Genomic DNA, 14523 nt, shown 5'->3' with positions numbered 1-14523 from the left:
ATAATTATTGCGTAAGTGGCTGCCTTAATGGTCATTCTGAGCTTGAGGTCGAGACTTTTTGGGGGACGCAATTAGGTTTTTGATTGGCTATAACTAGGCTGGACAGGAAACTGGGTCAAACTTCTTTTGCCAGCGTTTGTGTAGTTATCTCCGATTATTAGTAACTTTATCAAAAACTCGAATATTTTATTTAAAAAGTAACAAGTAGCTCCCATTAAAAAATAATGATCATCATCATCATCATTTTGTGATAATGATGATGAATCACGACGTATAAGGATTGGTACAAAAAAGTGTCGTGCACTCAAATAAATTTTAGGAAAAGTCGAAAAAGTTTATGGGCAATTAAGTTTAGTGCGGTAAACTCTGTATCCCGTTTCTAGTAAACTTTCTTTACTTTGTTTGTTCGTACGTTTGTTTGTTGTCGTTCAGTCTATTTCCGTTATTTTCAATCCATCTCAAAGTTTCTTCCAGTTGTTTTATTTTTCCCTTGTTAATGTTCCCATGACAAGCAAAAAATATGTTTTTAATCGGCTTTATCATTTACTTTGGAATTTCAGTACCTGCATCTGCCCAGTTGGAATAGTGAGGGTGAGTACAGAGTTAATAACAAATTAAAGCATTTTTGTGCAGCAACTCTGACAAACGTGAGGCCTGACACAAAATGCAAAAAGACGCTTCATGCAGCAGGGCTTCAAATAACGGCCGGTCAACAGACAATGACCGGTCAAAAAAAGGCTTTGTCCGGTCAAATCCTTGGATGACGGGACATTTAGTACGATCTCTTACGCTTCTAATGTAATTCAGACCTTCACTTTTTTTAAATACGATTGGTCAAGATTGGCCATTATTGACATTCGTGAAGGAAAAAAAGTAGGGGGAAAGCAGGAGAGAGAAAAAGGCGACCAGATGAAGAACTTTTATAACGTAAACCCTTACATAACACAGGGCCTCTGATACTTCGGCGCGGAAAAAAGTCAAATTTGGTGGGATTTTCCGAGAAAAAGTCGTGGGAAAAACGATCGATTTCGCGAATGTTGCCTTTTTAAACCGGCTATTTTGTGCTCAAAACACCCGCTTGCTTTGCGATCTCGTTTGGACTTGGTATTGACTCGAACAAGATTTTTTTTTTTATCAGAGATCATCATTTGCTCTTTTAACAACAATAAGCTTAGAAATGCGCCAATGGCAAAGCTTTTTATATCATGCACTGGACACTGGCCAGTGCCCAGTTTTTCGCAATAATAATCTAAGAACACCTGGTAGTTTTGGGTCTTTTTCTCGTTGCAGAGGCGAAGTTTCAAGATAAATTTGCAAGTTTATGGTAAAAACGGCCCCATTAGCCGAGATAAGTCTCAAATATATCAAACTGGCATGTATTTGGAAAGATTTCTACCGAATTTCGCGGCTCTGCAACCGCGCGAAATTTCAGACGCCCTGCGCGGTGGAGCGGTAACAGTGGCTTTTCATTCTCCGGGAGTTGCGAGTTACGGTAAAAACTTATCGCTTTGTCCTCTATATATGGGATGTAATGAAATCCAATGAGAAGGTAATTTATCAACCTACTTCCCTGCCAAGTTTCGTCACATTCTATGCATTCTACTTCTGTGCACGTGTAAGGCCTAAGACTCTCGGCTTTGAGAGGTACGGAGGGAAAAACCCTAGCAACCGACCATTGTGAGAAGGGACTAACTATGCCCAAACCAACCGCGGTTCGCTTTGCTTGCATATGAAAACTCTCTTCTCAACCCCAAACCCCAACCCAAGGCTGTTCTGACTAAGTAGAAAATTAGTTTTGCAAGTCATCTTTTGTCATTTCAGAAAAGCTGAGCATGACTAAGGCGATCCATTAACCTCTCCATTTACATCAAGGCTGGCTTTTAAACGGTAGTATTAAGATGCAAACGCAATTCCTCACCGGATATGACCCAAAACAATGGCTTAGTCAGTCTTCAACAGCTAGGATAAGAGGGCAACTAAGAATTTGTTTATGTTTTGGCTGTAGATGACATTTCAACTCACTTTGACTCACTTTGACTCTGAAGGTGACTACCGCACATGTTGTCGAAACGTCAGTCATTGTTAACAACAGTCCTACTCAGGACTACGTTCACCTGGACGATCATGTTCATTCTACTTATAAATGCCATTGTTATTAACACGAGGATGTCCTCTTTAGCGATAAATGGTAATATAAGCATAAGGTGACATATACAGGCGACAAACCATAAACGTTGAAGGTTTCTAATGTTGACGACCACACCAGTGAGTGAAAAAAGAAAGCAAATATTTCCATTGAGGTTTAGCAAAAGTTGTTATGAATGAAGTTACATAAAGCTTAAGTTAATTAGATTTGAGGAATTCTTTGCAATGCTTCGATCAAGGTTCATTTCTCAGGTAAACTGCTATTATCTATCAGGAGCTCTACTCTTTGGCTTGGCTTAATTCTATTAATATAAACTGGAGTATGTTTATTGGATTTTCTGCATTTTAACTGGCTCATCGGAGCAGGCTCGTCAGCTCAATATTGTTATTATTATTGTTAATATTATTATTACAAGTGATATCGGTGAAAGTAAATTATAATTATTTTACACTATATAAAGCTTCGAGTTTAAACCTTAAAATAATTTGATCAAAAGGGTTAGCTTTTTCGTCTTTCTTCTGTGCCGCACATTTATACGACGAAGTCACGGTTGGAGGTTGTCCGCTATAGTGAAAAGCGATTCCATTTGCTTTTATTGATATGGATGGATAAAAATTGATCGCTCTTTTTGATATATAAATCATGTCAACGAGAGAGTAAAATCAACTATTACAGCTGATTCTCAAGTCGCGGCACAAGCCGATTAATAATTAAATGGATTTACAAAGAAAGATACGAATTGCTCGTACTGAAAAGAAAACAACAACTTAATAACAGCCTGCAAACCACTAAGCTGAAACTTATGTCATCTTAGGCCCCTTTCAAACGTGAAATTTCTTATGAGTGGCGAACATCTATTTAAGTCGATGAAAGTAATTAAATAAGGCAGTTGATTCAGACGTCGGATATGATGGTGCCGAATTTAACTCCGTTCGTTATAAATATTCCCAGTCTCTAGGAAATTTTTTTATCCAATATGGATAAGGGTTTCTATAATTAATTCATTATATCCGGCACATGTGAAATGCGACTTCTAAATTAAATGTTGAACCAAAGTCGAATTTTCAACTGTTACAGTCGCAGCCCGATAAAGTCGTACTTAATTTGAAATTGTCGAATTTAGTTGATTCAGACGTCCCGTCTCAAAGCAGTTATCTCTCAAATTAAATTAGGCACATGTGAAAATCGACGATTGAGCTGGGTAATGATAACAGTGTCCAGTATTACTAAAACCGGTAGATTCGCTATGATACATACCACATTTTTTATGTTCCTTTAAACTTTGTTTTCAATTTACCACATTATGTTACTAGCTATATGAACCAAACGCTGACAATTTAACAGACTACGAGATTAATAGAGGTATATATTCCTTCTCTATGGTGATTGACAGTTTTCAGGGATGACGTTTTCGTTTTTTTTTTTAAATTTCCGTGTAGAATTAAATCACTGATCGAAGCTAGACGTAAAGCTCACAACAAACCCATGAATACTCTTTCAGGCTTGGTCCCTGATTCAGAGGAACGTTTAAGAAATTTATGAACTATAGGACTGTTGGTCACTATTATATTTTGGTAATTCGCAAATTTATTGATTTTGTGTCGCTTTTCAGACATATTGTGTGGTTTTCTTTTCTGTTAAACAATTTTCCTCTGCAGAGTTTGGAATATGCAACATACAGCTGCGTATAGCTGATAAGAACCGCCGAAGAGTTGAACTATCAAGCAGTGTTTTGCTGCAAACCTTAGCAAAGTTAAGGCCGCTTCAAGGTACAGACCTTTCAGTAGCTAGTAGTTGTGATTTGTTTATTAGGATCGTCTTGAATTTTAACTTTGAATTCAAGGTATTGACTGATCGTAAAACAAAGTGAAATGTTATGAGGTGTGGATGTTTATTCAGGTGTGATATGTGCAGCCAAAACTCATATTTATAAGGCTGTCTTGGATATACTTACTTTCGATAGATTTGACTCTTTCTCCAGTAATTGTTATCAGTATCATAACTTCTATAACCTTCTGCTGTCCTCGCCCGGCGAAAACAATCTAACCTATGAATCGATCGAGCGCGTTGTGGTTAATGAAGATCTAACACGGTTGCGTTTTACTTTCCTCCGTAATTTCAGTACCAAAAGACAAATACGATGTGCAAGAACATTATTTTTTTCAATCTTTTAATCATTTCCTCTGCCGGTTCACATCTTGCTTCTACTGAAATATTTACTATGGGAAAAATACTACAATTATCCGCTGACGACCAGGCAGGGTGACCCCCCGCTTCCATTCACATTCAAAACGCTTTGATCACGTGACTGATGGCCTCATGTCTCCATTTTGGTCATGAAAAAAATTATCAGGTAGATCATTACTTTCCCGCAACTTTTCACTGTCTTGTGATAAAAAGTTGACTCTCTACAGCCCTCGGCATAGTCTTCCGACTTTTTCGCTCATGTTCATTACCCCCATAAATTTTAAATGCCGGACGTCAACTGGTTATTTTAAATGCCCCACACAACCAAAGCCTCAAATATGCTATTTGTTTTTAACTCGTTAATGAAATCTTGTCACAACAACAACAAAAACTCTAATTCGGAAATAGTCATATGACTGATGACTTCATTACATTAGATGTGACATGGGAAGACATGGGAAATGTTGTCTTGTTGTGTTCTGACAGTCTTCTTCGTAATACATACAATTGTCAAAGTTATAAAGCTTTTTCAAAAATTTCCACAAAGGATTCTGGGAGGCTTTTTAAATGATGATTATAATTTACTTTAATTTACAATTATCATTATTACTTTTTTATTTATTTTTTTCTGGCGGACACGGGTAAAATAGATCTCTTTCATAATGGCGGCATATTAATATAATCTGTTATATGTATGATAATTAGCCTTTTTGACCTCGTTTGAAACTAAGAATTCTTTTGTATTTTGCACATGCTAACGAGGTCGGAACGGCTAATTATCATCCATATAAAAGAATATATTAATAAACCACCATTTTGAAAGACGTCTATGGTGACTAACGAAAAAAGTCACTTCTGTCGTGAACCACATTAAATAGAGATTACTTGATGGGAAGGGCGCTTGTACGGGATTTTCGCACGAGTTGGTTCTGTATCTGATCAGAAATCAACGAGCGAGCGCAGCGAGCGAGTGAAATTTCTGATACAAACAACGAGTTCAAAAATCCCGTACAAGCGCCCTGCCCATGAAGTAATCTATTAATTTCATACATACTAAGTGAACATTTCTTCCCTTTATTAGAAAAACGACTCTTTATTTAGAAAAAATGACCAGCGAATTTAAGAAACAGGGGCCAGCTCAAACCAAATGCCCTCAAAAATGCATGATTCTTTGGGCTCTACAAATGTTGTGAGTTAGAATATTGAAAACAAATTGATCAACAATAAAATGCAATTTGTTGACTCAAGACCGTCTAAGATGATTAAATCATTAAATGACCCCTAAAACACTGAATAGTACTATCAATAGAAAAGCTTTGACAAAAATTGTCACTGGAGTGGTACAGCAGGCGGGCTGTACTCATGTGATGAGTCGAGAACTCGCTTGATGCGTCTGTAGCTCCGTGCTACAGTAGAAACAGAGCATTTCGAGGTATTTGGTGACTTATTCAGCGTGTTTATTGTAATAATAAAGTGTCCTTTATGAAAAACGGCTCCACTAAATGCGCCTGAGGCGGGAATAACTGAACTGTTCGTGAAGGAGGATTCCGCAGTTGTCACTGTTTGGGAAGTTTTAATTGTCGCTCAAAATCAACGACATATTTTTCTGCTGCTCTTTTGACAAAGTGCTGTAATTTTTAACGCTCTGCAAATTTCGGTGACCAGTGAGCTGCGTGATGTGTGTTGGAGGAACATTGTTATCGTCCAGTTTTTGCATCATTTGCTTTCGCGCGCTATGGTTAGTTAGTCGTCGCTCGAAGTCAGCTTTTCCTGCCATTGTTTTCATGAACGAGGTAAGTTTATTAACTCCCATCGGACTCGCCTTGAACTAGCATTTACTGGAGTCTTTGCTGTGATTTATGCCGAGGTAGTACGGTGCTTCGACGCTCTGCATTGAGCTAGGTCTCAGAGCAGAATTTGTAGACAAAAACGTTCCGGGTGGGCCGCCGTCCGGCTTAGCGAAAGCTTTAGGTTTAACTGGTCTAACTTTCAACGCTTCTTGTTTTGGTTTGACGCTCACAATATTCTAAATATTCAGTCCGTCGGAATCCCTCAGAAGTTTCACATCTGACCAGCACATTTGAGACATTTGACGATGTTCATCACAGCCTCTCAATCCAAAATGGATTGAATTCATCAGCCAGACCGTGTTGATTAAGCCTCGGCACTCGAGATTCCCAGTATGTTACTCTCGTAAAGAACGCTTACTTCGTCATCGCTGATAGCCTCGGCTACTAGAAGTTTGCAACGAGCATCCATGCAGTACCTCCCTTGTTTGCTCAAACTCTCGATCCTCGACAATGCTCTTTGAATACTACACATTTTTCAAGTGACGATTGAAGCTCGCTACTTGTGTGTTCAGGTTTTCTAAAGCGTCTTTTTGTGCCCTGACATCTTCATTCAAGGTATTTTAAAACTTCGTCGCCATCTTGACACTGAGACGTACGGAAGGGTTGCCATGGCAATTTTGTAATTTCACATGTGAAATTACAAATTAACGCTGAAATTTCGCGCCAATATTAAGGAGTAATTCGTCATCTATGATATTATCATTATAATAATAATAATTCTTCTCCGGCTTAAAGGAAATCAAATGCTGATAACCAACTTGGAAGTATGCTCTTCATTGGTTATTTATCATTCGATATCCAGCGCTCCCTCATAGACTAATAACGAAAGATTATCGTAACGTTGCTTTTGTCTTTGTTTTATTTCGTAGAAATGTGTGGGACCCACAGTAAGTGGACCGTCTCCAGGCACACCGTCTCCGGGTAGACCACCTCCGATAAGACCACCTCCGGGTAGACCACCTCCGGGTAGACCACCACCGGGTAGACCCCCTCCGGGAAGACCACCTCCGGGTAGACCACCTCCGGGTAGACCATCGCCAGGCACACCGTCTCCGGGTACACCACCTCCGGGTACACCAACTCCGGGTAGCTCATCTCCAAGTACACCATCACCACCAGTATGGCCCACGGATCCGATTGCGACCCCAAGCCCGGATCCTGAGCCAGAAGAAAACCAGAATAGGAGCAAAAAAAAGTACTCTCCTTTGACTTTTTTTGGTAATTTGTGTCTAACAGTCTTCAATAATCCTCTTCTTTAGTTTAGACTTATCGTGCGTTTTTAATGTAGTATTTTCCTATTGTATAGTGAAGGTAGAATTAATAGCGCAGCTCCACGCGCACACGAAGCGCGCGCGAGCGGAGCCCCGATGCCTAAGAAAATTTGGTAATCTATCTATCCGAAAAATTCTGGTAATCGTGTGACCCTACGCCCGTCCGCCCGTCCGTCCGCACCAGAGGGAAACCAACGTGAAATGTCAAATTTTCTAGCTAGTGTAAGAGCCCGTAACCTGTTTTTAACCTGAGAGTAGACATCCATATTATGGTCAATTGATAGGTCTTAAAACATGGTATCTGCTGACCAGTGTCACATGAACGATCGCGGGCTCAGATGCCAACTCGTCCAGTTCACGCGTTTTTTTTTGAAGTTTTCCACTGACCAGTTGTTAGCATTTAATTGATCGCGGACTCAAGTTTATGTTTTTCAGTCATATGGTTTTCCCGTAAAGTTAGGTATACATTTGTGGTATTTTCAATAGTTCAAAGTCCATTGTCTGCAGTAAATTTAAAATGCGTAAGCGGGAGCTTCGCTTTTAGCTCTGGCTAAATCTATTTAGTATATACACACTCAGTGATCTTGGTGATTCCAGCAATCTGATTGGTTCGCTATCTCGGACTATTCAACAATATTCACCTCCTAGCGAGTGGATAATGTGTGAGCTCGGTGTTTTTCCCATCTTTTTAGAGAATGATCTTTTAAAAGTCGACAAAATCCTAGGGCTGACTTCTTTTAAGGCAAAAAAATACTTGGAAGGATTCAATACGGCGTTTTTCAATTTACTGTAGCTGAGTTTTGTGCTCGATGGATTGTTTACAACTCCCGTGTATTCGCGTAGAAGAAGCCGTTTCGTTAACTCAGCGTTTTCTAACAAGAAAATTTTCGCTCAGAAATCGAAGCTTATTTATGAAAAACAAATTTAAAAGGAAATGTTTGCAGAAATTCTACGTTTCAAGTGAACAGGAAAAAGAATGATACAGGAAGACGACGTCTTACCTCGAGTAACCGAGCCGCCATTTTTGTGAGCACTTTATGCGAAGAACGACACAATAAACCCTTTTGGCTTTAAACTTGGCGAGTCATCAGAAAACAACAAAGCTCTACTTTTCTTCTCAGGTAAGGAAACAATTCAAACTTTTAGCGGTTCCATTTAAGCCATTACGCTGTCGGTTTGCGAAATGATAAACTTGTGAATTGCCATGTTTGCAAATTCTGCAAAGATCTATTTTTAAACTTACGCGTGATTTGATCTGTCAATCAAATCGTACTTTTGAATGGTTTCCTCTCTGATTTTGTTGAGATCACTTCGTGTGTATATACTAAAACAATTATTCTTTTCAATCTCGGTGAATAGTGGCTTTGGAAATATTTACCTCGCCGCTTTCGCGGCTCGGTAAATATTTGGCCACTATTCAACTCGATTTCAAAGAATAATTGTTAATTAGTACATAATAAAACAGTGGATAGTGTTTTTCTCGCGCTCTGGTTGGCTATTCTACCTCCGGATATCCAGTATTAGTATTTACCAAATCAGTGGATAGCAATTTTCGCGCGTTCTGATTGGCTTCTGTAACTCGGAATATCCTTGGATATTCACTGTTCTGGGACAGTATTCAAAATGGCTTCTCGTTTCGCGACAGTTTCGCGAGATAAAATTTTAGTGGTAAATGAAGCAGCTGCATCAGCAAACAGCAAGAAATAGACGAAATTTTGCATGTCTGTGTTTACAGGTCGGTGGAAAAAAATTTCTTGCTGAAGTTGCAACAAAATCATAAAAAATGATCTCCGAAACACTGTCAACTAAGTAACGTCTTTTATTACAAAAAATTCTTTTTTTAATTGATTTTTATCCAACTGATTTGGTTAATACTAAAAACAACTATCCCACTCAGGGTCGTTTCATAGCGCTAGATATATAAATATCTCCGTCCGCGCTTCGCATCTCGGTATAATATGCAATACCACTATTCACCTCCCCTTCGGGGGATAGTTGAAAACTATTCACTGATTCACCTCCAGTCCCTCGGAGCGAGCGACGCCAAACTCGCGTAAAGTTACGAGCAAAATGGCTTCCCAGGTTGCTGCCGTAACAAACAAAGAAATTTCACAAATAATTAAACAAGCTGTTCCGAAATACACGAAGAAGGTGACGAAGTTCGGTTTGGAAGTTTTAACAGGTAAAGCTTTGTCTTTTTGACTTGAATTTGTTGATGAAACCTGTGAAAAGGTTTTTTGTTTCCAAATGCAAATTAAGCTTTAGTCTTGCGTTACTTTATTTAGCTGACATGTTCATAAATAAGCTTAAAACTAAATTTAACAGTCTTTTTTACAGAATGATTTTAGATACAAAAAGAATTTATAACTCCTTTCGAAGAAATTTCCCCGCAATAGCTAAACAAATGCCTTCAAAAGTTTTATTTGTCGGCGAGAAAACGCGACGGCCGCGGCCGTTCGGTCATTGCGCGCCAGAATTGCAATCGCTGGCAACGGTAAATGAGTGAAAAATCATCATTTTTGAGCTCAATGATCTCACTGTTTTAGTATATACTAAAACTATCATTCACTCAGTGTCCACTGAGGACACCACTAGCCACCTCCACTTCGCTGAATAATTGTTATATGTTATTCATTGCTGTTAGCTTTTGGAGTAAGTAAAATTACTTAAATTAAAAAGTGTAACAGTTACTGCAGAATAAGAATATCACTAACAAAAACAAATTTTCATTGTGTTTAAATTTCCAGTAGTGGTAAAATCCCTGGACCAGAATGCGGACGAGAACATGTCTGTGCTGGGAACAGAACAGGGCCCAACTGTACGCAACCTGACATGTGGCCTAATCAAAGTACGTAGAGAAAAATCCAAGTATTAGATCTCATACTTTTATAACTTTTTAACCTTCATGTTTCGCAACGCTTTAGTTGATATCAGCCTCATTTAGTGACATGTTTGCCCAATTTCGAAAAGAGAAAAGTCAAAGAAACTGCTCTGGTTGATCATCATACAGGCAGACAATCCGAGAAATCAATCGGAATTAATCCTTTGGCAACCGCCAGCTACAATCATGGACAAAAGTCTTGGGACACTTTTGCATTTGTGGGGATTGTTTTCAATTCACACATGACCGACCAACCCCCTTTCCCCCCCCCCCCCCCCCCCGCTACAGACAACGTTGTACCTGTGTATCCAGAATTTTTTTCCTAGTTTTAACATTGTGTAGGGTGCGCGAAGAGAGAATTTCAATAAAATTTCGAAAAGGATGCACTGTATTTTTTATTAGGGTAACGAGAAATTACAGAAAACAATACACTGTGGGAGCGTATATTTGGTTGTCGATTTACAAGGCGTGTGTGAAGTTTTTTTATGTGTATTTAATAGGAATGAGTGAGTAGTTCAATAGCGTTGTCTATCTTAGGGTTTGGTAGAGATGCGTGGAGTGGAAGGCGTGGAGTTATATTGTGCGTGAATTGGTACGCTATATAATGGCTGTAGTTTTTTTAATCAGTGAAAATCGTTTCTCGTAGAATTTACTATGAAGTAACAAAAAAAATTATTTTAGGAGGTAAAAGTGAGTTTAGATGTTGCAGTGAGGTAGTTGTGGAAGGGCTAATTTGGTTATGAAGGGATAACGTAGTTACAGTGTGTTGAAATGAAGTGGTGGTTGTGAAAAGTCTTATCAATAGTCGAAAACATACTTGTACTTAGTTTAAACGTTGTTAGGTTTTCTGTTTGGGATTGTTTTTCGCTTATTTTGGATAATATTTGTACATGGATAAAGCAAACGTTTCATGTAATATAGAGAAGCGGGTATGAAGATGTTGCCAAGAAGGAGGGCAGGGGGGGGGGGGGGGGTGGGTGGGATAGCTGGCTTTGCAGTGATCCCGGCACCTTAGTTAAACGCAACAAAAATCAACTTTGCCATTAAATGTCAACCGAGCCAGCCCGGTTAGCTGGAATCCCAGTATTGTGATGCCGGAATCTGGGGTGGCAATTTTCCAAGTAATCACGCTAGCCGTATGGCCCGGCAAATGAACCAAGCGAGAAACAGGACAGCGGGTGACACACTATTCATGCGCATTGCTTCTCCGCCTCATGTGATCAGTTCCTTACTGTGAGTTGTATTGTCACGCAGTTTGCACCTGAAAGCTTTGGAATTTTCCGCTTTCGTGGTTCGTGTATGAGAGAACACGACTTAATCTAATTAACCCAAGAGCTTTGAATAGATCGCGGTTTGCACGTAAAAATGTTGGACTCTGCCCCTTTTACTGTTCGACCGTGAAAGAATGCAACTTGTTTACGAGGTCATTTTGCTCAGTAAGATTTTAAGAAATCACGTCCTTTCCGAAAATATGCAATGAAATTATGCATCATTCAGTGTTACCCTTAATTAACTCATGCACGAGATCATGGAATTTTGCGTGACATCTTCTTTGGCGCTCGACAACCGAGAGCAAAAATATTGTCTAACTCTTGGCCGTAAGCCAAACTATTCACACCGTGTGCTGCGAGGACGATTATTTTCTAAAGGGAAAATTTAAACTATTTAACAGTTTGTCCACTCAATGTACCTTGTTTTTCCAAAACGTTTGTTTTCTATTATCGATTTGTTTGCCGTGCGTTATCTGTGGGTCGTATGTAACGAAGATAAATGATGTGTTGTGACACACCGCGCGGCACACATTCCCGTCGCTTGACTTGTTTACGCTCGCACTTATTGCATGCCTATTGCAACTTTGAATCAAAACAAGGGAACTCGATTACTCTATTTGGGCAAAGCTCAAATAATTATGAATACTGCATCACTGGCCCAAGGACTTTTGTCCAGGATTAAAATTAGTAGCGAAAAAAACCGCATGTTTAATCAAATCCTCCTTGTTGAGCTGGTTTTCATCTAGTTAGCATAAGCATTGCTCAAAATGAGACTTGGAACTCAAGGGGCATATTTTCCTGCTAATTGGATGCAATTAATCTACATTCACATGCTAAGGGCTATTGCGATCTTTCTCTTTAACAGTAAGACTGAAAGTTAAATGGATTTAGATAGGAAAATGTGCGTCGTTCCATATGGAACGAAAACGACCAATGAGCGAGCATCACAGGGTTAAGAGCAAAAAGTAATCAAGAAACAACAAAACATTTTTAACGGATACTGTAAAAAAAGTAAAATAAAATAAGAAAGCACATAGTAAGTTGTCACTTGTCCTCTGTCAACAATGTTAGACTGATGGTCAAGAAAGGGATTGCCTCATTTTAGTCAATCCATCCCAGGGCAGTACCTAACAGTGGTCAAGCATTAAAATTTGTAAAGCTATGCTAAGTAATTCAAATCTAGGATTGTCAGTTTCACCGTTCAAGTTGAATATTAATATTACCCGTACGCTGTTGGCTCACTTAATTTTTTGAAATACGGCTCTTAATTTTATATGAAATATTTTATATTAAAGAAAATTAAAGTTGCCTGAGCCGATTGACCTTGATGATAAATGAATGCTCGTCACCTTTATCAATTAGACTGTCATAACTAACTTATAGGGCACAAATCTAACAGACCGTGGCCTGTTTGCCATTTAATCAATTTAACCTTCTAAGAATTGTAGTACTGCAATTTATAAAGCAATTAGTCGCATCAGAATAAATATCCACATACCCTGCCACTTGCAATTGTGCTTTTATAGAGTTTTGATTCTGTGACGGGCGGGGTAAGGTTGGTTCGAGTGATCGTCACAGAGGTAGTTCGTTTGTCTGGGAATTCAATGCATGGTCGATGCTACGGGTTTGTGTATGTGCTTTTTCTACTCTTTTCTGTTTTTGTTATGTCAAACTGACAACTTATTAAGTAACGTTTATCATTTTTAGATTGCTCCGGTAATGGAAAACCTGCCATTGCTCCAAACTGCAGCGCCAAATGTGAGTGTTTTGGAGGATGGGAGGGTCAATACTGTGAAAGAATATCTGCAAGAGGTGGCGGCGACCCACACTTGGAAACATTAGATGGCAAGTACATCCTTTGTTTTACAATAACTGAGCGAATCCTCGCGCGCTGATTGGTCGAGAGCTATGGTCTATGAAAGTGTAGACCATGGAAAATTGTGGACGATTTGTCAATTATTACAGCGCTCTCTCAAGTTTGGGCGACACATTCTTACATGTAAATATTATAGTTAATTGCATTTCGTCTTCTTTAGGTGTAAATTTCGACTTTTTTGGTATTGGGGAATTCTGGGGCTGTAAAAGCCTACGTAATGACTTTGGACTCCAGTATCGTTTCTTCTACTACGAGCGAGCCTCGCTAATAGGAGGAGTTGCACTAAAAGCTGGCCGCAGCCTATTAACAGTCATGACGATCAAAACCAACAGACCTCGTGATTCTCCCATCGTTAGGTATGTTACTAACATAATCAAATGGTATACTCGTGAAATTAGGGAATAATTTCACTTGCGTTTTGTCCAAAACCTAATAATTTCCTGACCCTGAAGGCTCGGGAAATTATTAGGAATTGGGGAAAAGGCGCGTGAAATTATTCCCTAATTTCACTCGTCACCAGTTGATTACACATACTCACACAAACGAGATGACTGTTAAGTATTGATAGAGTATTTTGTTTTGCTTTGTTTTGCCTTGTTTTTCGTTTGTTTATTTGTTTTACAGCAATATTCTAGAAGATTCAATGTCCGATGAAATATTTTTCAGCACTAAAAACTTTGCAAGCTGCTAATGTCACTGTATGGTGATTCCTTGTTGTTAAACAGAGTGGATGGAATCCTGATAAATGTCACGGATAACTCATCACAACCTATTGAGATAAACAACGGCTCCGTTTTGCTTGATCGTCAAGTACGTTTCACATTTGAAGAAGAAGAGAACAGCGTTGTTCTCATCTCCCTGGAATACGAGTCAGGCAAGTATTCTCGGGAATCATTTCCTAACTTCAGACTTCCATTTAAAAATGTATTGATGAGAGTTGAATCGAGGATGTCATGTTGAAATCGTTAGCATGCCGTGGAACATACTGTTCAACCTAATTGTTTGAAACAAAGGCTTTCTAAACCGTTTACTTTGTGTATC

At 39.0% G+C, this 14523-nt stretch overlaps 1 protein-coding gene across 1 annotated transcript in view; it reads left to right on the top strand.

Annotated features, from left to right (window-relative positions):
* Positions 1–14523, top strand: part of LOC140923147 (uncharacterized) — a 97450-nt gene that overhangs the window by 63287 nt on the left and 19640 nt on the right. The window contains exons 26-31 of the mRNA XM_073373221.1: positions 561–591; positions 7053–7378; positions 10202–10302; positions 13314–13451; positions 13643–13838; positions 14208–14356. Coding sequence (XP_073229322.1) covers positions 561–591; positions 7053–7378; positions 10202–10302; positions 13314–13451; positions 13643–13838; positions 14208–14356 — 941 coding nt within the window. The remainder of the gene's footprint in view (positions 1–560; positions 592–7052; positions 7379–10201; positions 10303–13313; positions 13452–13642; positions 13839–14207; positions 14357–14523) is intronic.

The sequence above is a fragment of the Porites lutea genome, chromosome 13, assembly GCF_958299795.1.
Source record: "Porites lutea chromosome 13, jaPorLute2.1, whole genome shotgun sequence".
Lineage (NCBI taxonomy): Eukaryota > Metazoa > Cnidaria > Anthozoa > Scleractinia > Poritidae > Porites > Porites lutea.
The sequence above is the reverse complement of the archived record's forward strand: the minus strand, read 5'-3'. Positions and strand labels throughout refer to the sequence as shown.